Source organism: Nanorana parkeri, unplaced genomic scaffold (genome assembly GCF_000935625.1).
Source record: "Nanorana parkeri isolate BGI_ZX_2015 unplaced genomic scaffold, ASM93562v1 scaffold1181, whole genome shotgun sequence".
In the NCBI taxonomy this organism is placed as follows: domain Eukaryota; kingdom Metazoa; phylum Chordata; class Amphibia; order Anura; family Dicroglossidae; genus Nanorana; species Nanorana parkeri.
This window is the reverse complement of record NW_017307449.1, coordinates 355343-382116: the sequence shown is the minus strand read 5'-3', so window position 1 is coordinate 382116 and position 26774 is coordinate 355343. Positions and strand designations below refer to the sequence as shown.

The following is a 26774-nucleotide window of genomic DNA, read 5'->3' as shown; positions in this document are numbered from 1 at the left end:
CGGTGCCTTTATTATGAATAGCCCGCACCCGAGCCGACACAGTGTGTATGTCTGTGGACATCCTTGTCCCAGGGCGCGCCTCTCTGATTGGTGCAGGTTCCCCAGACAAACCCCCAGCACAGGTGTATCGCTCTACTGCTGTAGCCATCTCATCCAGGGTTTGGGGTTCTGTCTGGGTCACCCAACGATACAGTCCCTTGGGGAGGCCATGCACAAAGCGGTCCAGAGCAACCCGCTCCACGAGCTGCTGTGGGGAAAGTTTCTCCGGCTGTAACCAGTCCTTCAGGAGGTGCAGCAGGGCAAACAACTGTGCGCAGGCAGGCTTGGCCTGGTCATAGCACCAGGCATGGACCCTGCTTGCCCTTAAAGTAACAGTCACCCCCATTCTGGCCAAAATCTCTGCTTTCAACTGCGTGTAAACGCATGCGGTTTCAGGGGCCAGATCAAAATATGCTTGCAGGGACTCACCCATTAAGAAAGGGGCCAGTACATCTGCCCAGTCCACCTCAGGCAGTCCTTCACATGTGGCCATTCGCTCAAATAGGGAAAGATAAGCCTCCACATTGTCTGCTGGGGTCATCTTTTGCAGAGCCCGCTGCACAGCCTTCCGAGGGTTACTTGGTGTTTCTCCAACCTCCGGGACCCTTCTGATTTGCTGCGTCACTGTGGTTTGTAATGCTGCGATCTGTTCAGCCAGCAGGCGATTGGTCTCCTGTTGTGCTGCAACTGCCTGTGCACTGTTCTCCTGTTGAGCCACTATGGCTTCTTCTAGGCGCTTAACCAGCTCCTCCATTTCTTTTCCTGGGGTTTGCAACGCTTGTGCAGTCTTTACCCAGGACATCCTACTGGCATGTACCCCTCAAGCCTGCCCGCATTCTCCACCAATTGTGGGGAACCCCAGGGGTACACATGCGTCTTCAACACAGTCCGATATAAATAAACAGTTTTTATTTCATCCAGCGGTAACAGAACAAACAGCTTTCTTCAGCAAAACGGTAAAGTAAAAGGCTTTCCTCAGCAAACATCAAACATAAGGATAAAGTCCTTCAATAAGGTTTGCACTGCGTAGTGCCTTTAGGTGATCTCACCAAGATAGAGTCCACTTGCTTCTGAGCAGCCACACACACCCAGACCTTTCTGTCTGTCTCTCAGCTTCCCCACTCCTCTCTCACCTGTGTTACCTTTTAACAGGAAGGGCTGTAGGGGAAGTACCTGCCCTCCCAAGTTAACCCCTTCTTTGCTCTCAGCCCTGCTGACTCTCCACATGTGTGAGATATATTTGAGGGCTATTTGTATGGACGGCATTTTGGACCCATTCAGTGTGTTTGTCCCAGAATGATAATAGCATTTTATACAGGAAGTCTGTGAAAGTAGTTCAGATTCACATCTTTCCGAGTAGTAGTCAGCCAGTGATCAGATCACTCTCATTCAGTAAACAAGCACTTCACCGTGGTTACATTCCACAACCAGATGTGAAGCATTGAATAATCTCCTTCCAGCAACATGGAATCCATGAACAGCTGTTCCCAATATATCGCTTTAAAAACAGACTTCCAAGGCTGGGTATATGGCACCATTTATAGAAACATTTTGAATATGAGAGTCAATACAAACAAAGTCACTGCAGTGGCAGATGCAAGACATATTGGTTGTGGGGTGATGGAGAGGCTTAGTAGTTATGAAATGAATTGTGTGCATCATTCCTGGCAAAAATATAGTGTTTTGCTGTCCAATTTTGTCACTTAGGGTGTATGAGCGAATAATAGTTGTGTGTAATTTTAAAATCTCAGAGAAAACTGTTCTCAAAGCATTCAACAGTTCTGATCATACTTTATCTTTGGGATTGCTGGGAGCAGGGCAATGGATTGCCTTGCTGTGCCTGTGTGTTTGTAGATCCTGTTAGAAGCTGGATACAGCGAGTGTCTGCTTAAATAGTAACAGTAAGCCTATCATACAGAACTGACTGGCTGGGCAGGCATCAGCCTGGCAAAGCAGTATACATTGTTGTCAGGGCAGCACAGGGATCAGGAGTATGTAACAGAGTGCAGAGGTTGATGAACAGTGTAGACGGGTGCCATTATTTTGGTGGTCAGTGTGAAGAATGCTCCTTACATGGCTGGTCAGTGGAAAGTGAAAAACATGCATATTTTTTTGCATACTGTATACCTACTGCTAGCAAGCGGTGTATAAAAAAAGTTACTAAAAGGTTAAAACTTACCTGTGTCTCCACCGGGTGGTCCCGTTCGAAGATTCCCGGACGGGATGAGGGGGCGGGCGCATGCGCAGTAGAGATCTTCGGCCAGGGGAAGAGAGACACAAGGTAAGTCAATACACACGGAGAGACACCGTGGTAGAAAGAAGACACATACTGTATGTAAGAAGTAGAAACTGCCCATCTCTCCCAGAACCTCTGGACGATCCCTAGGCTTCTAGGTCCCCTGAGGGCTTGTTCACACCAAATGTATTGCAATCCAGAGCGGGAGCTGCTGGAACGCATGGCAATCGCTTACAAAACGCCCCCCTTCATTCTGTGGCAGGAGGGGACGTAGCGGTGCATTGAAGTCAATGGCACTGTAGCCACTCCCCCCCTGCCCGTAGTGCGCGTGGCAAAACATTTCCTGTGTTCCGTTCCACTGCAAACGCCAAAAAATAGAGCATGCAGCATTTTTTGCATTTGCAGTGGAAAGGAACGCAGGAAGTGTTTTGCCATGCGTCCGAACACACTGTGAGCGTGGCTGCAGTTACATTGACTTCAATGCATCGTCACGCCCCAGAACGCAGAGGGAAGTTTGTGAGCAATTGTGGTGCGTTCCAGCAGCTCCAGCTCTGGAACACAACGCAATTGGTGTGAAAAAGTCCTCAGGGTGAAAAGTATACATAGTGACCATCACTGTCTGCCTCCATTCCTCTCTAAAAAGGAAGCGGTCATGTCACATTTCCCATACAACAGTACAACATTGAACGCTGCTCTGCCTGAACCTACTCCATGTAATTCACACATGGAGCAAACTCAGTACTGTGCTCACCCCCCGTCCATCCACTTACCTTACAGGTGACCCCACTGAACTGTGCTCCCTTCAAGTTTCCCTGTGTGCAGAGCAGCTACTCCCGCAGCACTCGGCCGGCTATCACAGTTTCTCTCCTGCTGGCTGGGACACAGAGCAGCGCCCAGCGTGGAGGAAAGAAATCAGGGATGCACCGATGTATCGGCAGGAAAATGGCACTTGCGGCATTACGCCAAAAGTGCCATTTTTGGACGATATGTTTCGGCGGCCGATATATCGGTGCATCCCTAGTTTAAACATCAAGGAGCAGCATCCCTTGTAAGAGATCTGATCAGCATTGGAAATCACTTAAAACTTTTGACTTTAATATCACTTTAACCATACTTGACATAACATCAATTAACGCAGGTATGTATTCAGTTTAAATGTATAACTTATTTTTTAAATGTAACTGGTTTAATTACCTGAATTTCACATGACCCTCTTGTTGTTTCCTAAAAAAATGAACTCAGACACGGAGAGGGAGGGGCAGCACTTGGGGCAAATCATGCAGATAGCAGGAAAGGGCAGAGAAATGAGGTCACCAGTCTGCTGCTTCTCTGTAATTGTCCAGTTACAGGCTTGGAGCACAGAGATGACCAGGCTGCATTGCAGTAGAGGAAAGTTAACTTGGCTGTGCTGATTGGCAGGACTTCTCTAAATAAATCTCAGAATGGGATGGACACCAATGCAATTTTTTGGGCAGGTAGAACATCTCCTACTTTTGTATTTTAGGTATGCATTTAGCTGTTTGTCTGGAGTTAAACTTTAAAGGACAACTGTACTTTTTTTTTATTAGTTGCCCCGACCCCTCCGAGTGCTGCCCACTAGATGTCAGCTTTGATCCAGCAATCTTCACTGTGCAGCCCTCCCCGGAGCCACACAGCATTTCTTCCAAAAATTGCAGCTTTGTATTTCACATGCATGCCACAAACCATACATTCCATTGTGAAAGCTGAACTGCAAGCGACCACTTGAGATTAATTCAAGAAAAAAAAAAAGCAACAAAAGTACAGTTGTCCTTTAAAGCAGAACTCCAAGGAAATAAAATATTGACCATTGCAGTGGGGCTACCCCCGCATGCAAGCGTTAAGTGCTCATTTGTCTAGGAAGCTAAAATAACAGGGTTATACTCACCCGAACCACGGCTCCTACACCCCTCTCTCCAGCATTTCTCCCCCTCTGCCCCAGTGATGGTATGCCTCTTGGCATCCTCACATTCTTTATACTGTATAGAGTATGATGACTCACTGGACCTTAGACCACTGGAGCGGAGGGGGAGCGAGGCTGAAGGGAGCTGTGTAAGAGCAAGCTGGGATCATGGTTTGGGTGTGTACAGCTTTGTTACTTTAGCTTCCTAGACAAAATAAGCACTTAACCCTTGCAGTGCGGGGGTAGCTTAAGATTTGATTTGCTGGTGTTCTGCTTTAAGGAAATCTCCTAGCAGGCATAATGGAAAATTTTGTCTTACATTTACAGTTTGACATTTATCAGAAAAATGGAGTTACGTATTAACGTCATGGCCGATGCAAATATTTATAAGCCCTGCAATAACACTATTAACTATTCGTAGAGCACACATTTTTTTTTCTTTTAGTTGTGGATAGAATAATGAAAAGAATTTCTGTTGGGGAATTTTGTTTTGTTGCTTTCTATGTACACATTAGGAAGTTTTTTACCTTACCAACAGTCCTGATGAATAATGGTACCAAAACATAAAGTGAGGGTTAAAGTGACACTAAACTCAGGAGTAAAATCTTAAAAATGCATTCAAGTACCTTAAATATTTTTTAAAAATTATCTTATTTGCGTATCACTCGGCTGTAGATTCTCAAATCATCACTGAATTCATACTGACACTGTCCTAGCTTTTGGAGGGTGGCTACATGTGTTCCCCATGTTTCCTGTGTGTGTTGTAAAGTAGCCATTACTCCAAGCTTGCTCCCGTGATGGACTATAACTTCAGTAGAAATTAGTAAACTAAACATGAGATTGTAGTCTATCACAGGAGTTTTTTTTTGTTTTTGTTTGCACAAGCCATGTTTTCTTCTCTACATAATATTATTTTCTAAGAACTATTTAATTTTATATAAAAACAAGTGAAATTAGAAAAAAAAATGTTTTTCAATTTTGATCAGTTATAAATTTATGACAAGTATTACTATAGATAAGAACACTGCACAAAAAAATGGCTAACAAAATTGCTGTAGAGTGCAGGGAGACCAAGAATTTATTTTATTGAGGCTGGTGAGGGATAACAGAATTAATTAGGGGACATATAGCAAACATTTTTGTTCAGAACTTGTTCCCCACTGTGCTTGTTAGTTCTTCCCACTGAACCCTACATCACTACAGGACACAATAGTGATGTAGGGGCCAGCGGATCAAACCACTGTGCACAATAGGGGAGCAGAAATCTGAAACTTTGCAAAGTGTCTGATTCTGCAGATCAACTTCAGTCAGCAGTATAGGTGACGCGGTTGGCAGTTCTGGTAATTATCACTTGCTTTTTTGCGTGAGCTATGGGAAATTTTTCAATGTCATACAAAAGTGTTTTGATGTTTTTTGTCATAGGTTTACATTGTCACTGATTTATTTAATATTTAGAAGCAACTCAATTTGATATACAGATTGATGTCACTATTGTGCCAGCTGTTGGAGTTATTTTTAAACTATAGCTATACTCTTTTCTTTCATAAAAAAAGATTCATTTAAACAGATCAAAGCATTATTTTGAAGCAAAAGTCAGTATGGAGACTTGTACCATATGGTCCAGATTTATACATACATTCCATGCAGTTTGCCAAGACTTCTAACCATAAGAGTGCTTTATGTCTGAGAATACTTTTGTTGTTTCAGTACATTTAAAATAAACCCTTTCATTGACCAAACAATGACATTATGTATAGCATTTCTTTTTTAAAGGAATAAACACCAAAATAATAATTGCATTAAAACCCTGTACTCTATACATTTGTCATGATTTCTGACTTTGTTCCCACAGGACATAGAAAAAATCTGAAATGTATTTTAAAGAATAAAAATTATTTTTAACCCTTGCAGAGGGGATACCACTACATTGTAAGGGTTAAGTGTTCATTTTGGTATAGGGTGCAAAAAAAAAGACATACTCACCTGAACCTCAGTCCTGCCTGGCTGTTAGAGTGCTCCCTCCGTCCTGTCTCCTCCTCTGCTGCAGCAATTGGCATGTTCGGCTCACTTCGGCTCGGTTATTCACTCGGCTGCCTTCGGCAGCTTTGTGACTAACCCCTACAGTGTATTGGATGTAATGACGCACAGAATCTTAGACTGCTGGAGCGGTGGGGGAGAGAGGCTCCAGGGACTGCTATAAGAGCAAACCAGCTGTGAGATTCAGGTGAGCATAACTTTTTCATTTTACACCCTAGATGAAAACGAGCACTTAACCCTTGCAGTGCGGGGGTAGCCCCACTGTAAGGGTTACAAATTATTTTTCCGAGAGTTCTTTAACTTAAATTCAAAATAGAATTATGGACCAACCTTTTTTTTGGCCATAGTTCTCTTTAAGGTCACAGGAGAACATTTACTAATGTCCTCCTATGACCCAAGACTCAGCATACAGCTGGCTATTGCCTGCTATATGCTGACAGCTCAGAGCCGCACTATAGCCGGGAAAGATCCCGATAATATTGTCAGGATCCACCCCAGCACCTGATTGACAGCTGTCTCTGCCCAGCACTTCTCCTGTCGGTTCCTCCAGTCTGCAGCTGGAGAAACGGAGAGGGGAGGGGGGAATCCCTGTGGGAATAGTGACTTGACAGTCACCACTCTCTGCAGGGAGAAGATCGATCAATAGAGATGATGTGTGACAGCTGCAGTGTCACACATCGGCTCTAATTATGGGGATGAGTGTATTTCACTCTTCCCAAGATTCTCCTTTAAAGAAGAATACATGTGTTTGCAATACATTTTGCAAGTGCATGTGCTGAAAAATAATGTACTGTTATTTTCAGCTGACAACCCAAAAGTTACATAGTATTTGAGGTCGAATAAAGACACAGGTCGATCAAGTTCAACCTTTGTGTGTCTGTGTGTGATTGTGCATGTGTATGTGTGTACTCGAGTCCCTGTGTGATCTTAATTTTAATAGTACCTGTACCCCTGTATGTTACAGTATCTGAAGAAGGTATCTAAATGCTTTTTGAATGATTCAGTATTCTCTGCTGATACTACTGCTTGTGGCAGCGAGTACCAGACTTTAACCGTTCTAACTGAAAAAAGCCCCTACACGCTTTGTGGTTAAATCTTTTCTCCACCAATTTTAGGTGGTGGCATCTAGTCTTTGTTATGGAGTTTATTGTAAATAGTTTATTGCTGATGTTGCCATCACCACTAAACATTTTGTACATCAAAATCATGACCCCTCTTCATCCCCTCACTTCCAGCGTGAACAAGTTTCAATTTAGTAACCTTGTGTCATAGCTTTGGTCCTCCAGCCCCTTAATTAGTTTAGTTGCCCTTCTCTGGACTCTCTCCAGCTGAAGGACATCCTTTCTGTGGATTGGTGACCAAAACTGGACTGCATACTCCAGATGAGATCGAACCAGTGATCTATAAAGTGGCAAAATTATTGCTTTGTCTCTACAGTATTACTTTATATATCGGTGTAACATGTTTGTCTGTGTTAGCTTCTTGCTTCTTATACGTTATGGATACTCCCTGTCGTAATTATCAGCTTTGTTCTGTATACCTGGGAGTTTGACTGCCCATGTGTGTGCTCTAACACCTCCTGTTGCATTCTGCATAATATACAATGCATAACAGATCCATCAGGAAGAGTGGGAGCACCTTATAATGACCACAGCAGGTCTGCAAACCTAGGATCTCAGGAATCTGAAATGCTAGTCTTAGTTGGACTCATTCTTTAACATACAAGAAAATATGGTAATTCTTACCCTGTATGCTTTTCCTGTGCCCCACCACTGGTGTATATTTCTGCACCTCAATCAGTAGTTATTGTGATCACCACTCATGTCACATGTTTATGTGATCTACAGACACCCATAACTATATTGTTTTCAGGAAATGTGATTATTACTCAAATCTTTTAACACAGCCTGATGCCATTTACCCTACCAGTTCCTTCCCAAAGGTTACCTGCAAAACTCTGAAATTCCCTGAGATAGCCCACTTGTTATCTTATTCCTATAAAACTGTCTGTGCCTATGTCGTCACATACTTTTTGTATGTAACAAGCAAATAAACAAGTGGTATCCTACCTCCTACTAGAAATATTAATAGTGCCTAAGCAACAGCCATTGACCTTGTATCTCCTTACTTAGCAGTGCACCTTGTATGCCTTAAAGCTGTAAATCTGCAGTGTAGGATCCTCTAAGGCACCTTGCTACTGACTGTTGGTGTCACAAAATTTAAAGTGAGATTTGTTGATGTAATTCCAATGCTGCTCACTGTTCTCCTTGCTGCAAAGAAAGGCGTACCTAAAGACCTGCAGTGCAAGGATCTCCTTGCTTCTGCTTCATGCATTCGGTGTGTATGTGCTTCCTCCATCTCTTGCTACTCTTGCTAGTCATCAGATCACCAGTGATCAGGAGAGCAACTTTCACATGAGGAAACAGAACCTACGCCAAGGTTGCCTCTGCACTGAGTTACAGTGCATGGTAGAACAAGGCATGAAATGTTAGAAGTTGTGAAAATATCTAACTACAAGCCTACAGACAATACTGCTGACCAGTCCTATGCCCTCTGCTTGCTTTTTTAGGCATATTGTCCACAGTTTAAGCTCTCCTTAAGATTATGCTTTTGCAAGCTCCTCCTGTATTTTTTCGCAGAAAGTGATACATACAAATACCTCCTGTATTGAGAAGGCTCTGCCTCACAAATTTTTTTTTACATAACCTGTTGGTTATACTATTTATTTTCACTTTAGCAAAGACACTATTTGTACTATAAAAAAGTTACGCACACAAAGCATTGTTTTACCATACTGGTCATTTTTATTTATTTTAGACTTTTTATATCTTTTTTGTTCAATGCAATGATGATAATTAGCTAAAGAAAAATTGTTGCTGAAAACCAAATATAGACTGGAACTTAATGGTAGTGAAATCATATTTTTCCCGTCATTTCTGTTCACATTTAATCCTAAAAATAAATGAAAAAAGAAAATTAGAATGAAAACGGTACATCTGTGTTCCATTTCAACGTCTTTTTCTTTCATAAACTAAATCTAGTTTTAGTGGACTTATTGAAATAATAGAAGTAAAAACATTCTTTAAAAATAGAAAATACGTATAGTGCATTTCTGATCAGGCTGTGGGATTGTAATAATTATTATAAATGTTCTATTTCCTGAAGCAAACCATTTACCAAAAATTGTCTGAATGCCCGAACACTGACTGAATCTGACTGGATGCAGTCAATGTTCGGCTAACAATTTTCCACCCCACTTCTTCGATTTTTTAAATAGAAGTTTGTTGAGCTGGGTGGCCAAAATTTGAGCCATGTATGGCCAGCTTTGATGAGTATGTAAGGCCAAAACTTTTTTGTAGGTTTGTATAAATTAGGAAAGCATTAGAACCCCTGACAAGTTTGTATTCCTGTCTGTAGAGTAAATTATCATAGTAGTAGGCTACTGCAAAGTAACAGGTAGATTGGTGCCCCATCGTTGGTGTCAGCGTAAGGAATTATGCCCCCATCGTTTGTGTCAGTGCTCAAGGCCCAGATAAAGGCAAGCAAAGTGTTTTTTAATAACACATAGCTGTATACATTTTTCTACTTTACAAAGGAAAATGTATTAACATTGTGTATTTTCGTTTTTAAAATATAGTTCTTACAGTCTTTTTATAACTTTCACTAATGTCTGCCCGCAATACATTGGAGCCGTAGTCTAACAATGGCGCCATAGTCATTGCCAGCTTTTAAAGTATAAACTTTGAAAAGCCTTTCTTTCTGGGGGGTTTTCTGTGCTTAATATACTGCCAGTGTGATAATGTAAAAAGACTAATGCATTCTTAAGGAAGTTCTTGTAACGTGGAGGAAAGATTGCTTTACATTTACAGAAAACAATTTCCTGTAGCCACTTAATTAGCATGCTATTTTGGGATGTAAAAAATATAAACATTTGCTGCCTAAGTCTGCACTCCATAATTAGGACTCATCTGTTCTTAGGAATGGAATTTGTTTTATTGGCATTTCATTGTGAATAATGAATATTTCCCTCTGGTTATTCTTTTGGCAGCTTATTTTGTGTTCTGTGATATAGAATAAATAGGTTATAGTGATCATTTAAAAAATATAAAATAAGCTTGAGAAAAGAGAGAAGCAAATTCAAGAGAGTGTGAATGTTCCGATGGCTTTGTGTGATATTTTTTAAGTTTAATTTTGTTAGATTATTTGAGAATAGAATGGCTTGGAGGCTTTGTACAGTTCGATGCCCTTCCTGTAATAAGCTTGAACAATTCCATAACCATGTTAGTCAGGTTACATTATGTAACTTTGCCTTTCGAGATTAGTATATTAAACAAGTATTCTATTGTAATAGGCCTTAACATAGCAGTTGTTAGAATATGATTGTTTTTTGTTGTAGAATTCTGTCTTTAAAGGAGAACTATGACGTGAGTGAAAATCACTTATCCTCATAGTTCGAGCCGACGTCTGACAATGAAACTGTCACACGTCGGCTCAATAGATTGGGGAGTGAGTGAACACATACCGTCACTCGGTCACTTCTCGATCATCTCCCTGCACAGAGTGGTGACTGTCAGCCACTGCTCCCTGCAGTGATCCCCCCCCTCACCGCTCCTATCTTCCAGTGCTGAGTGGAGGAACGTACGGGAGAGGGGGTACAGCTGGCTCTGCCTCTAGATAGGCAGAGCCCGCTGTCACTCACGCAGCTGGGTGGATCTCAACAGTAATGTCGGGATCCGTCCCGTCTGCAGCAATTTAGGTATACCGCGAGCTGTAGCTTGTGATATACTGAGCTTTGGGTCAGGATGCTAGTATATGTCCCCCCATGACCCTTAAGAGAACTATGGGGAAAACACTTACCCCCTAGTTCTCTTTTAACCACTTAAGGATGTAATGTAAGCCTGGAGGACTTCAGTTATAGCTGACCTAGCATCAGGTATAGTATTCTATGTTAAAGTCATGCATGGTAATGAGTAAGTGCAATACTGATAGGTATTTATTGCCTTTTAAAAATAAACATCATCCTGGATCAGCCTCTAGCTCCTGGACCAAGATGTTGGCTCAAAGATTACACTAAGTAAATCTTGGTGCCTGCTCAGTAGTCTTTATGTTCTTGGCAGTGTGTATACGTGTCTCACACAACTCTGCCTCCCTCAACAACAAAAAAAAGTGAGGACGAGGAGAGGGAGTTAGGGAAAATGCTTTCTACCTGTAGCAGACTTATTAGTTAATTTTCCAATACTGTGATAGCTAAAATCTAGAAATGTTAACTGTGCCTAAGCAGTGCCCTGAAAAATGTACCTTTTGTCAGCAATTCCACCTGATAAAAATCACTGGCCTTCCTAGCATGTGAGTGTACCTAGACACTTTTGTTTTTTCAACCTCATAGCTGTATATCTGCAGTGTGAATATAAAACACTGCTGCTCGTGACTGCTTATCTCAGGAGATTTGGAGTGATATTTGGTGATGCCACTCCTGTGCTGTGGTTCTCCTTGCCAATGCTCTAACATGAGGAAGCAAAGCCCTGGCTTTACCTCTCTAAACAGAGACACATTGCAGAACATAGCATTGTAAGTCAGAAATGGGAGAAGATCAACTGTAGTGAGACCACAGTCAATACTGGTGACTAGTTATTTGCCCTCTGCTTACCTTTTTCTGAACACAAGTTCCAGAGTTTATTTCCTCTTTAAGTACAGTCTAATGATTCACAGAGTGCACACCAAATAGTCTCACCAAAGTGCTTTGAGCTATTGCCACCAACCCATCGGCATTCTCGGGGTTAACTAGAACACATTGCAGCAAAATGTGTCTTGTACAGAGGACTTCAAAAAGTACTTATAGTATAAAAAATATTCTTTATTTTCTTATAAAAAAAAAAAATCAGCAGCACAGCATATAAAAATTGGTGATGTTTTCGAGCCCACGCTAGCTCTTTTTTGTTGTTTGGCTTGAAAAACAGCTGTGAGCTGGAAATGTCACCACTTTTCCAGGTTGCATGCTGCTGATTTTTGATGAGAAAATAAAAGAGCCATTTTAGTAAAAACGTACTTTTTGAAGTTCTTGGTGAGGGGGAACATTTTGCTGAAAAATGCTCTTTAAGTACAGTCACATGACCTGAGCTTAACTACCACTTTTTACTGGTAGAAATATGTATTTTTTAGTTGTACTGTTGGTGTGTATTTTGACATATCAGGAATGTTTTTTATACAGACTGACTGGTTCTTTAGTATGGCTTTTAGTAAACATTGGCCATCCCCACTCTGTGTCTACACCCCTGTGCCTCCCTTGTTTGTCCCCACCCAAAAACAAAATTAAAAACCTCAACAAGACCTCAACAAGAGAGCACTAGTGTTATACTAAGAATACATGCATGTTCTTACCAGTTCTTCTAGCTTGGTTTTGCTCACTGGCTGCCATGGGTCATGCAGTCTTCCTTCCTTCAAAGGAGGCTGTGGTTGAATTGGGAACAGAGGCTGACTAGGTTGGTTTAAAATATCAGGTTTTGGTGGCTCTATTGGTCGAGTGTTTGTTGGATATTGACTCTCCTGGTTTGTCAAATAGGTTGGATTTAACGGATTGGCTTGTGGAGGTGCGAGAGGAAGCAGTGGGTGGTGAGGAGATACAGGAGCCATGGGTTGTTGAGGTATAAGTACAGGGTGATGAGGTGACAGCTTTTGTATTGCATGTGGATATGGTAGCTGTTGTTGTGGCATCATAGGTGACAAGGGAATAATTGGATTCTGAAGCCATCCAGACATAGGCTCATAGCCATAAGAGGGGTACTAGAAAAATACAATATATATATCACAATATACCTGTAGCTTGACCATTGGCATGAAAGATATGCTGATCTATGTCTGATAATGCTTTTTGTTGTTGATAATCATATATTAATGTAACTAATTATCTTTATGTTATCCACAAAAGTTAAATTATAATATAGACACTGTGATTTTGAAGACTGATTATACAAAAAGTAAAAAGCTACAGTTATCATTAAAATCTTAAATAAAAAGAATAGTGAAGTTAATATCACCATATTGTTTGACTTTCATAAACTATTGGTCTTTGTCTTAAAAGATTAAGCCCAATAGTTTGGTGACATAGACGTTGTTTGTCTTTTCTCTGCCTATAATTATTTTTTGAGTGCAAGTTTTGTAGGTATCTTTTTATTGTATGTATATATGTAGTATCGACAAATTCTGCAGCACTTTGTAAAATACATAGACTCCCAGTCTGCAAGGCAAGAGTTGTAACCACTTAGCCACCATGCTGTCAAATGGGAGACAGACGAAGTCTACCTCTTTACCTGTTCATTTGCATGGAACAAGTTTACCAGCAAGGTGAATCACTGTTCCTTGCAAATACAAACGCAGAATAAACAAGCCAAATATGTTGTAATTTCTGAGACACACAAATCGGTTTGCTCATCTCTACTATCTCGTCATATTTGGCATTGGAGTGTAAATTGTATCTGGGGCAGCAACTGATGGGAGAGATTAGTGTGCTCTGTAAAGTACAGCAGAATTTGTTAGTACTACTTAACTAAAATAAATCAAACTTGTATTTTAATAACAAAAAAACCTCATAAGAGATATGAAAGGTGTACATTATACAATTATTTTATAATATTTACAGTATGACTTGATCATGGTACATATTATGCAAAGCACATGTTTACAGCTATTGACTATTTTCAGTTTTAGAACTAAAATAAAATACCTTACCTGCTGTTTCATCATGGACTGATACCATTTTAAAGGTGTTAAAATCTGAAGAAAAAAAGACAGTTAATATTCACTCTGCACTGTTTTTGTGCTGTGTTACCAGTACCCTGACTAAATATTACCTGCCACACAATTTGTCAAACCTAATTTATCAACTGAATTTACTAACACTCAACATAGTGCTTACCTGTTTTTTACCCTCAAAAATATGACTTGACAAATTGGTCATGAAATTATACCATTCACAAAACTTGCATACTCTGCCACATTTAAAGCTTCTGTGCTGGACAGTCTGAAAGAACTAGAATAAAAGTGATATTAAAGTCAAACCTATTTTAAGCTATTTCACATGCTGATAAAATCACTTACAATGGATGCTGCTCCATGATGTTTAAAAGTTTTAGAGGGTTATTCACAAAGCTGCCAAAGACAGCCGAGTGAATAAGCGACCCGAAGTGAATTGAGCCGAACGCTGTTCACTTCAGGCTTGTACGGCTGATTTCAGCCATAGATCGGCTGAAATCAGCCATACATCAGCTTGCTTTGGCTGGCTTCGGTTGCTGAGCATGTTCGGCTGAGCCGAAGTGCAGAAGGAGTTCGACTCAGCTGACCCAATATCTGGATCGGCTGAGCCGAACCTCTGGCAGGCTAGGGCCCGAATGGCAGTGAGCGCCGAGCGGCATTTGGCTTGGCTATTCTGCTCGGTACCTCCGTGGTACCGAGCAGAATAGAAAAACTGTGGAAAAAGTAGAAAACAATCTTTAAAAATATGAATAAATGATCAATTTAAAAAATAAATAAACATTTATTTTAAAAAATATTTTTTTTAAAGATTATTGAAAAAAAAGAAAAAAAAATTGAAAAAAGAAAGAAACAATTGGGTGGAGCTTGCAGTGACAGCTAGCTTTGCCCAACTGTTTCCTATTGGCCGGGACCTGTTAGAGTCTTCTAACAGGTCCCGGCCAATGAATAACAACTGGGCGGAGCCGGCCGTGATGTCACGGCAAGCCCAGCCAAGTTGTCATTGTTTAATGACAGTTCAGCGTCCCCAGGTTACCTGGGGACGCTGATCTGTCATTGCAACTGGGTAGGGCCAGCCGTGAGATCACAGCTGGCTCCACCCAGCTGTCAATTTTAAGGCCTTCGGGCCATTCGGGTTTCACTTTGGCTCAGTGGAACCGAAGCATATGCCTTTGGCTCGGCTGAGCCTCTCGGCCAGCTTCGGGAGCTGTACGGGCTATAGTGAATTACATTAGTGTTTTAGAGTGACTCCTTTCTCAAGCAGAGTGCTATGCAATCACCCTTGACTGTGCTAGTTAAGTTGTGTGTGTAAATTTACTTTGCAAAGAATACCTGCTCATGTGCATGGAAATTTGAAAAGAAAACACGATTTTTGCTTGTACATGATTGAATAATTTAAATCAGCACAGCTTCATCTCATTCAGTAAACTGCGTGAAAAATTCACTGTGCAAAGTGAACATGCTCTACTCCTTTAGTAAATCAATCCCAATATGATCATTCTAATTCAGAAAAGTTGCCAGTTTCTTAGCTTCTCAAATGGGTTTAGATGGTTCCTTTTGGCCTATTTATGTATATATTTCATTTATTTTCAGTACTCCAAAAATAAAAGTTAAAAACTTGTATTTTTTTATTTCTTCTCAGTAAGAGCAAAAATTTGGCTATAAATATATTGTATTGTTACTTTTTTTATAGGTGGAACACACATAGTTATTGTCCACCATTTCTGCACAGTAGATTAATTCTATGCTCTGAATAGCCTGAATAACATTTTGAGCTTTTGCTTTCCTGTTATTCATGTTTATTTTTAACACAAACAGCTTAATGATCAAGAGGAGGACTTTCCACCCCTGCTGTTTCATGTGGGTTTTTAGCAAGAGAGAGGCAATATCAAGCTTTATTATAATGCACCATCTATACTTGTTCATTTTTGGTTCAGTGCGAGTGTGTCCTGCAAGCAACATTTTTTGCTCCGTTTGATCAAAATGCTTTTGCCAAGGTACGAATCAAATGCACAGGACATTAATTTTCAATGCATTTCTAAAAAGTAGGTACTCTCCTGTATAATCCCTCCTAACAGACTGATGTCCAAAACATTGTTGTGTGGAACTGACATTCTTTTTATGGGTTTTTTTTCATAACCAGTTGTTTTCTTATGATTATCTAATGTTTGCTCATAATATGCTTGCAGATTTTTTGTATATGTGTGAACCGCTTTACTATAGCTGTAGTACAAAACAAACACGTTTCTCGAGGAATGTCTTTAGTGTTTGTGGAACAATGTTTGTATGAAACTCTGTACAACCAAGGAATTGTTGACAAGCTTGACAATCACTGTGTTGTGCCAGTGGTTCGATGTAGCCTATCTCTGACTATCTCTGACTGAGTGCTAATGTTATGTTAATGAAAAATAATGGCTGACAACATTTGGAACTTCTCTGTTTGTGATTTTTATATTTGTAGGCTAAAATAATTATACTCACTTAATTGTTTCTTGTCTCACTTTTTTTGAAGAGTACCCGAGGCATGCTATTTATAGCATTATATTTTTGGATCACAGATGAGAGAAAATAAGTTCTTATTCCCTGAAGGGAGATAATCTTTTTTTCATGATTGTTAGCTATTAATGTAAAACAGATCAGCTTGATGAAAACATATCAGTATATAAACTTAGCAGTGTGTTGATGTTTTCAAAACGTTGCTTTTTTATATAGTCTATAATTATGTGTGTACATGGAGGCAAATTTATGTGCTCCTTACATATAGAGATTCCACTTTAGTGCTCCTTCTCCAAATGTAATCTGTGAGTCAAGTGGCTGATTGAAAACAATGCATTTCCTATCTGGTTCACATATGAACAGTTGTTAAAAGAAAACCTTTCCTGTGCACAAGACGCGAGATGGAGGTTGCCATTGCTACTTATTATCTACTCATTTTGTAAATGCTAGTTTTCTGGCTGTCTCTCTTATGCTCTTGCTTTGATAGTTTTGTGCCACTTACCTGGAGCAAACAAGCTTATCTGCTTTTCCTCTGACTTTACAGATATACAGTTTTTCCAGGTTAGTGACTCAACCTTACTAAACTCAGTTGGTCAGTGTACTAGGCAGACAAATAGCATCTTCAGAAAGGAATTGACAGTAAAACTGACTCAAATGGAGAGCACCCTATAAGGGCTATTCCCTCAATATTTAATACATTAGCAAAAAATAAGGGAAAACACAAGGAGTTAAAAGGTGCAATAATAACAACTCCAAATATGTGCTCACTGAAAACAGACTTTTAATATTGTCCATTGAGGGACACAGGAATATATTAATTATTAGACATTTGGGTTATATGCTTATATGTTATATGCTTCCAACCAACAGGAGGGTTGGATACTGGCAAAAATAAATAAATACCGTTAAAGGCCAGTCCTTATATAATCTTGCCTCTAACCATCATGCTTCAGTCTGTTGCTAGTGTCATAGGAGGTTGTACACCTTTTCCTCAGTTCTGCTGAGAGAAAGCTTCTCGTAATCTTATTTCTGCATTTAATTTTTTCTTTAATTGAGATAGTTGGTACATTGTAAATAATTTTTTCTTAAGTAACTTCTACCAAGACTGCTTGAGCTGGTATCTACCCAGGAGCTATCTGTATTGGTGTATCCTCAACTGCTTTGGAGGCTATACCTGGACCCCTGTTGGACTGGAAGATTGCCGGGCTAGCCTAGAATGTGACCTTCAGTTACTGGGCTCTGCATTGTGGCACTTTCCAGACCTTTGTGTACAGTACTGTGTTAGTTAGCTGAAGGGCACTCTCTAGGTCCAGAACTGTGGTACAGCCTCTGCTGTGACTCAATCTCTAGCCTGCAATATAACCTTTGGGCCTTGGGCTCTGCATTGTGGTGCTTCCAAAACCTTCATGTACTGTGTTAGCTTTAGAGTGCTTTCCAGGTCAAGAGCCTTGGCACAGCTCTGCACACGGCTGCTCCGAAGCATCAACTGGAGTCTGGTTTTCATTCACTGACCCACTGTCTAAAACCCTCATCACCACTGCTGGCCAAGGTGGTAAGCACTTAAGGCCTTGCCTAATCTTGGGCATAGCTGCTGACCACCATGCGGTGCAACATGTCTTCTCAAAGACACACTAAGGACAGCCCCGCTGCTATGGGTGACCTCAGCCCACACTCCCCTAATGGTTCTGTGGGCATTTTCTATGATTTTGTCCAAATGGAAGTAATGTTTATAATGTGGAACCTGGGACCTCTATTGTTATAGGGTCTTCATCTGCGGATCTATTTCAGCTCTGCCTGGAGGGGCCTCCACCAAGTCCACTAGATAATTTTGCCCAGTTCCTAGATCATTCAGTCCGTTGGGGTTTCAAGCATGCTGTGGTGCCATTCCTGCCACAGTCTGGCCTGGACTCTGTTGGACATCACTTTAGTGCTGTTTAGTAAGACCTTCACCTACAGCATTGTTTAGGTTTTCTGCCTGTGGCAGTGCAAGTGACCTGGTCCTTATGCTGGAGGATGTTGAGGATGTTACTCTAAACCATGGATAGCCAAACTCCGGCCCTCCAGCTGTGGTGGAACTACATATCCCATGAGGGAATTGCAAGATTCTCACAGCCACAGACATGACTCCCAGAGAGAGATGCATCATGGGATTTGTAGTTTCACCACAGCTGGAGGGCCGGAGTTTGGCTACCCCTGCTCTAAACTGCAGAATTTCTCTTAGTGGCATAATTTTTGCCTTATGAATCTCTCCATCCCCTCAAGGGACTTCATAAAAAAACATTATATACAGTAAACATTATACAGAAAAATCAAATTATTCTTTCCATGTAAAATCACGCCCATGCTCATTTAACAAATAATGCCTATATTCTCTATGGCCTGACCAATACTTTGCATGGTGCTTATCTTTTACATTAAAATGATGCTATTCAGTGCTCGATGTATGTATTTCAAAGTCAGTTTTGTGAAACAAATCTAAAACATTTGTGTACTTACCTCATAACTTAGGTTGACATATCCTGGGTGCTGTGGATGAGGTGGAAGCTGCAAATGCAAATATGTGTTTTTTTTAAATGATGCAATACAAGTTGGGGTTTTCAAATGATCACATATTACGTAAAACAGAAAAACTGCAGGTATTAAGTACAGGCACCCTATCTGCAGCAGCTTCAGTGTGGTCAACTTACTTGATATAGTGGCCTCAAGTGGGACCCCTGACATCATTAAAGGGCCGCAATATAGAAAGCTGTTAGAGACAGCCTGCATGTTATATAACTGTATGTCGACTAGGGACATGCTTCAGGAAATAGTCATAGATTGGAGACATACTATATGAAACTGCGAGAGATCACTGCTTTTATAGCCCCTATGCACACACTTGTGCTTTCTACAGCACCCTTTAAAATTACAGGGAGACAAGAGTTTAGAATAATCAAAGTACTTAGGTGAATACAGATTTGGACAAAGATTCCAAGTTACATAGTGGTGAATAAAACAGTCCTCTCAGTAAGTATATGGCCAGCTTTAAAGGGTTTTTTGCTTTCAGCATGAAAATAGAAACCCCCTTTAAAGTGACACTAAACAAATGATTTAATTTTAAAAAATGCATTCAAGTACCCTAACTATTAACAAAATATAGCTTATCATGCTGTACATCCTCAAATCATCTCTGAATTGGTGCTGAATCTGTCCTTCCTTCCACTGTCCTGGTCCCTGTGTGTGTTGTAAAGTAGCCACCACTCCAAGATCACTCCCGTGATGGACTACAATCTCAATGAAAATTAGTAAACTAAACATGAGATTGTAGTCCATCACAGGAGCGAGCTTGAAGTGGTGGCTACTTTACAACACACACAGGGACCATGAGGAACAAAAGTAGCCACCCTCCAGAAGGAATGACAGTGTCGGCATCAATTCAGAGATGATTTGAGGATCTACAGCTAAGTGATACACAAATAAGATACATTTTTGTTAATAGTTAAGATGCTCGAATACAATTTTAAGATTGAACTCCTGAGTTTTGTGTATAATTCAGTAGCAGAGGTATTTGGCCTGCCCCATCATCAGGTGAACGAGCCATTGCTAGTCAGTCCAAATTAAATATTTTATGGTGGCCCAGATTTTGTTATTCATGCAAGCAGGAGCCAAACCAGTTGTTTTACACCACATATATAGACAATCATCACATTAGTTAATCTATCATGTTGGATATTTGATACCTATTTTACTAGCTATAGTCAGTCCAAAAATGAGGAAAGTAGAGAAGATTCTGTCATTCAACTTCTTTCTCCTCTATTCAAAGAACATGATGCATCGTGGAATCATAGTAATAAGAGATCTGTGAATGGAGGAGAAAGGTGAAGTGGTCGGCCAGAGGCATACATTTTAACAGCTCACAGACTCCTCCCCCTGCCGCATCTCACATCGCCCCTAGGTGTAATATCCAGTGAATGTTAGGAAGGCAGTGAGGGGGAAATGTTTAGAAGAAGAAGCTAAAGCTAAGGGGATAAACACCATTACACATACTGCATCTAATGTGTTTGGTGCTTTATCCCCTAAAAATATTTCACATTTATATATTTCAAATATTGTACCCTAACATCAAACTGAGCTTTACAGGTTTGATTATTTCTGTTCCTAACAGCAAAAAAGTATGTATTTTAGAAACCCCATTCAAAATGTAATCCGTTTTCATCTGTGTAAAAAAAATGAGTATCTAGTCCTTCACGCATAAAATGTTGTTCCAGCAAATAACTGATTTCCCAATACACAAGGAGGAGCAAAGGATTACAGTAAACTGGAGAAATATATGGAAAATCTTTGTTATAATCATCAATTCCAGTTTCTACACAGACATCTATAATCCATTCTGCGTTATAGGCCTGATTCTCATTTATTCCATGAGCCCTGTGCATGCCACACCTTCTACAAGTCCTTTATTATTACTGTCATTATTATTACTACTACTGTTGTTATGCTCAAACAGAAATACTGAGATATGGTTAGAATGGTGATTTTTTTTCCAGTCTGGTTTGTGTTTATTACAAATGCTGATTCAGAATCGGGAGAATGAAGGTCGAAATACAGTCAAGCAGCTTATTACACAGCTGGGACACAACATATGAGAACTATATTACCTGCCAAAGGATTTGTAATTTTGTTCAGCCAGTCTTGTGATACTTTCAGTCTTGTGGCACAATTAATATATAGTATAAGCAAGCCTAGACCTCTTCTGCTATTAAACTGCACAATTTGATCCAGGACACACCTCTAGCCTGCTATCTGGGCAATAAAGGAGCAGCACACTAATAAATCATCACTCTGTTCACTTTGCTTTCTTCTCTCTGCAAGCTTTTGGTGTTAGAATGACAGCAATGCTGCACTGCAATAGCGCTTGATTGGCTCCTAATGTTGTTCTTCTCTTTCCCAGTCTGAATATTGCCGTGCAGGGTATTATAGGGACCAAACATACTAAGGTATTCATGTATTTATATATGTTAAGTGATTTGTATGGATATTTACTTGCATAAAAGCTAAACTCCAGGATAATCAAATATTGTCCAAATAAAAGAGTCATGTGTATTCTTACTTGAATCTTGGTGTGATTTTCTGTATTTCTTCCAGATCCATACATAATCCAGTGTGCAACTGCCTCTGTGTAGGAGCCTCCTGTGATAAAGACCAGTCACTGCTGTTCTCTCTCCTTGTGCAGAATGACTGGTCTTGTATCCGCCCCCTCCTTTAGTGTTCTGCAAGTAGCCTGCAGTGATTGGAGCCTGCTGAGCCCCTCCCACAGCTCTGCTCTCTACACAGGCTCTGTACAGTACCGTGATAATGCCACTGCTAATTTTACAAGGTAGAAATCATGTAATTAAACCTAAAAAATTGCTGAACTACTTCTCCCAGTGGGCCTGCTGGTAGTAGCAATGAAAAACAATAAGTGTCTTCTACTGCAACACCCCAGCCATGAACTGAAGCACTTGTACACTACTCATTTTTTCTTGTTCAGCCCCAAGAGCTGAACAAGTTAAATGCATGATTCCCCCATCCATGCTAAATGGGGGAGTGCTTGGCTAGCATCAGAACTTCCTTACATGCGTTCCCTTACACAGGCAGTGTAAACAAACCCTACCAGTAATATATGATCTGTATCCAATTAATGTCATGTTTGCAGCCCAATCCCATCCAATACTTGTTTTAGCTGTGTCCGGCCTGTTCGTCAGTTGTCGAACAAGCAGGCCACTCACTCGCCGAGAATCGTACGATTCCCGGCGGGTTTTCCACACTGCTTGTTCGATGGAAGACGTGCGACCGTACAGTAGAAATGGTCGCACGCCTTCCATACACGCCTTCCATACACGCGGGATTTCCCGCGATTCTCGTACGAGAATCGTACAGTGTATGGGCACCTTAAGGAAGAGTTGAACCTCACCTCCTGTCCCAGTAACAACCATCACCTGCAGTGAGGGGAAATGTGGATGTGGATACACAGCAATACAAGGTGGATAGTTTTTTTATCATCTTTATGTGCATGTACAGTGCATTTTTGGCTAATAATAACATGTAGGCAAGTTGTAGGAAAGTTACTACCACTACCGAATGCATAGAACTCACAGGTAAACAGAAAGCAGTTCCAAGGAGTGACATCAGCATAATCCAGGACTTCATGATGATACAAGGCAGTAGCTTACACCTGTAGATGGAATGAAAAAAAAGTATATTTACAATAAAACCAAAAATTCTAACTTTTCAGCACACTAGACCCTTTGTTGAATGTAGTGTGCGGCTCTACATCAGTAAATACAGTATATATGGCTACAAATAACTGACTTTGCTACAAATACCTGACACCTACAAATCTAAAAACACCCTGAAACTTTTAGCACTCCATGGCTTAAACAGCCCTGCCATGAGCCTCTCACAGACACTTTCTACATGTTCGTAGAAAACATAAGACTCAGTGACTAATTGCATGTAATCATTTTTGTCCTCCAGATCTTTAAGATATGTTCGTCCATTGTTATATACTTGTAATGTACAAATTTCTTAAAGATCCATGTAGTCTGTGTTTGGGTTAAACAACCAGATCTTTGGGTGTATTTACTGACAAGCTTTGTGCACTATCAAGTCTAAAGTGCAACAGAAAGAAAATCCTGTACCATCTCAGAGCAGCCAATGTTTATAAAGAGTGAACGCCTGCCAGCTGACTTAACTTAGAGTTTCTTTGGAAATCAGTGTTTAATGCCATATATCATATATTACATTGTATTTTGCATTTTGCAGTTCTGTGTGCTGGCTGTGAGCAGATGGCAATCACTTAAACTGAAGACATCATGTAGTAGGAAAACAAGGGGTGGTGGTGCAATCATGTTCCAGACTAGCAGTGTTATTCACAAAAGGATGACGTGTTTGGAGAAGGCAAGAGAAGACAATCTAGGACAACATAGCTGAACTGGAAAGTGAGCTGAATTGGAGAATTTTTCCAAATCAGCTATGTTTGCCTTCTCAAACTCTTCACCCTTTTGTGAATAACCCTGTTAGTCTGGGTGAATATTCAGAGCTGATCTTTAATTGTCTGCCCCCAAAGACGTCTGAGCACCTATGCATGTTGTTAACATGTTTGTGGAGACAGTCAGTGGTCTAAATCTCTAAGTGAGGTATTATCAAAATTGTGCCTTTTGCAGGGATTGGCCATAATCAGTCAGAGCTTCTCCTAAGCTGGCCATACACAGATCAAATTGACTGTTTCCTGCTGAATCTCACAAAATGTGATTTGTGGGTGGCCCTACCATCTCCAACTCAACAAACTTCAATTGGAAAAGCCAAGGTGCCAGGCAGAATATTGTGACAGTGACTGCACCCAATCGCATACCACCCAATTTTTGAGATGAGAAAGAGGGAAACTTTCCAGCACAATGTATTTAGATAATGGACATACCCCTGCCACGTCCCCAGTTATGTGGACCATTAAGAATTAATACGCCAAAAATGATTGGTTGAACCAAGAATTGTTTTCTTTTTTTTTTTCTTCACCATTACTTTTCCTATATTCTGGCTTTTTCATATAGTGAAAAGAGATAATTAAGAGACAGAATGAAGGTTTTAGAGAATATCACCTTTCACTGTGAAGTAGAACATTTTGATAGATTTCTGTACATGAGACCAAAAACAGGAGTAACTGAGGAGGAAAGAGGGACAGAGAATTTGGTTTAAATGAGGGACAGTTTGGAAGGTATGCATTGAAGTCCAGTCACTGTTCGGGTTCCGGCTGTCTGATTACAATAGCTGACCATGCTGTTTAGTGTGGATGGGGGAATCCAGTGATTTCTCTCACTCGGCTGAGAAATCTTTAGAGAAAGCTTTAGAATCAGGGTCATAAGATTTATTATGATCTATCATCATATTTGATGAGTTTGCAGTCTTCCCCCGGGACCTGTATAGTATTTAACCCTAATTCAATCTTCTTGCACAGTGATGTGCAGCACATTCAGTGACAGTTTTTTCCTTTGCATATGTAAAGATTACTGACTGAAATACTGTACATTCTCTACAGCAATAATGATTATTATTGTATTATTGTTATACAGGATTTATATAGCGCCAACAGTTTGTGCAGCACTTTACAAAATGGGGAGACAGTACAGTTACAATACAATTTCAATATAATAGGGCTAGGAGGGCCCTGCTTGTGAGAGCTTATAATAATGAACACTCCTAATACCTGCAAATGTTCACTATTACGGAGAAGTTAACCCATACACTGCCTGATTCTCAAAGGAGCTGTTCTAATTTGTTGCAGCAATTGCAAATATCAGGACAACCTAATGAGGTGTGGATGACTCCATCACTGCTTTACACAGATGTATGTGTGTGGAACACAATCTATACCACTGATATGGTATTTAATTACATTTACTATATCCTTATTACTATTTTCACCACAGTCATTACCACCATCCTGATCTTGCTTTCATTTAAATACCTATACAAAAAAAAGTCATCAACTAGTATTCAAGGGACCAGTGGAAGAGAATGCTGGAAGAAAGACATTCGATTATTGTCTCAATTGAAATCTTTTTTCCCAAACACGTGTACAGCTTTCCACATGTCACAAAACATTGAATGCAGCAGGTGCAGCAGTGCTGAAGGCAGGCATGTGGAAAAGAGTGGGTGGTGAAATATGCTGGAGAAAGCAACATGTTGAAATGAAATATAAACACAGTTATTGCTCATGGGCACGTGCAACTCTATTTTCTGCTGTGGTTCCAATGTTAGGAAACTAGAGTGTAGCTTTCAATTAACCGAGCAAGATGCAGGTGCATAAAAGTATTTGGGTAAAAGGCAATATCTCAAGTGTGTGAGCTTCCAGACGTGTAGAAAGTACTAGTCTTATGTGCTATTTAATGCATTAGGCACTGTAACATGCAGTGATTTGCAGATTCCACATCTGTATATTGCTACCACAAGACTTTAATTAGTAGGTATCTACGGCAATAATGAATAGTGACCAGCTAAAAAAAGTAAAAAAAAGTATGCACTGCTTTTTTTTAATCGCAGCGCACGATATTGAGGTACCGTGGTGCGATCGATCACATTGCGCACGGGAGGTGTGTTTGGGTCTCCATTCAAATGCGTTGTACAGTACAGTGTGTTAATTGCAGAAAAGCATAATTAAGCGGTGTGAATGGGTCCTCAGAGCTGTACTCGGAATCATCAAGGATCCTTAATGCTATCAGTTTGTATTTAGTGATTCGGTTGTTTGCAATTACACTACTTTTTGCATAAAAAGATATATCAAAGAAGGATTCTAAGAAGTTCCTTCAGATATATGTGCTTCCATACTATTAATCTATAGGGATGAGAAATAAACATGCAATTTTAAAGGGAAGTCATTAATGTGTTCTTTCTATGGGGTCTATTCACTAAGCTGCCTTAGGCAGCTGAGTGACTAACCGACCCCAAGCGAAGTGAGGCGAATGCTGTTCAGCTATTCACTTCAGGCTGGTACGGCTTATTTTGCTGTATATCGGCTGAAATCAGTCATACATCGGGTTGCTTCGGGTTGCTTCGTGTGGCTTCGGGTCGGCATGCTCAGCATGTTCGGCCGACCCGAAGTGCAGAAGGAGTTCGACTCAGCCGATCCAATATCTGGATTGGCTAAGCCGAACCTCCGGCAGGCTACTTGCTGCTGTTCGGTCTATTCTCTTACATGCCAAACAGCAGTGAGTAAATAGCCGAATGCCGCTGAGCGGCATTCGGCTGTTCTGCTCGGTCCCTCGGTGGAACCGAGCAGAATAGAAAAAGTTAAAAAAGTAGAAAAAAAACTAACAATTGTGCTCCACCCAACTGTTTTCTATTGGCCGGGCGGTTCTGCTGCCGTCAAAAAAAAAAAAAAAAGAACACACCATAGGAATGCATAGGTAGATTCCTATTGGCTATTTCACTTTGCAATAGCTAATAGCAAACTAGCTATTGCACCCGCCCTCTGCTGCTGTCAATCACTAGAGTGGGGACATGATGGAGAACTGCAGGTCCCCCTCTGCTGATTGACAGCAGCAGTGGGCGGGTGCAATAGCTAGTTTGCTATTGGCTATTGCAAATTGAAATAGCCAATAGGAATCTAGATATGCATTCCTATAGTGATTTTTTTGTTTTTTTACCAGGTAACCAGGAACGCCATCTGTCATTACACACTGAGAACACGGAGAGGCCGCTCTCAGTGTGTAATTACAGCGTCCCTGGTTAGCTGGTAACCAGGGACGCTGATCTCTCTGAAAGTGGCCGGAGCCAGCTTCGGCT

The 26774-nt window shown here is 40.6% G+C and overlaps 2 protein-coding genes across 2 annotated transcripts in view; one reads left to right on the top strand and one right to left on the bottom strand.

Moving 5' to 3' along the window:
• Positions 1-26774, top strand: part of ARHGAP6 (Rho GTPase activating protein 6) — a 220499-nt gene that overhangs the window by 77819 nt on the left and 115906 nt on the right. The gene's annotated exons all lie outside the window — the stretch shown is intronic.
• The window catches only part of LOC108796843 (amelogenin, X isoform-like), a 21927-nt gene continuing 4167 nt past the window's right edge, over positions 9015-26774 (bottom strand). Inside the window, exons 2-6 of the mRNA XM_018568384.1 lie at positions 22590-22668; positions 18972-19019; positions 13959-14003; positions 12612-13013; positions 9015-9185 (exon numbers count right to left, since the gene is read on the bottom strand). Of these exons, the coding sequence (XP_018423886.1) occupies positions 9180-9185; positions 12612-13013; positions 13959-14003; positions 18972-19019; positions 22590-22643 (555 nt within the window). The 5' untranslated portion in view covers positions 22644-22668 and the 3' untranslated portion in view covers positions 9015-9179. The remainder of the gene's footprint in view (positions 9186-12611; positions 13014-13958; positions 14004-18971; positions 19020-22589; positions 22669-26774) is intronic.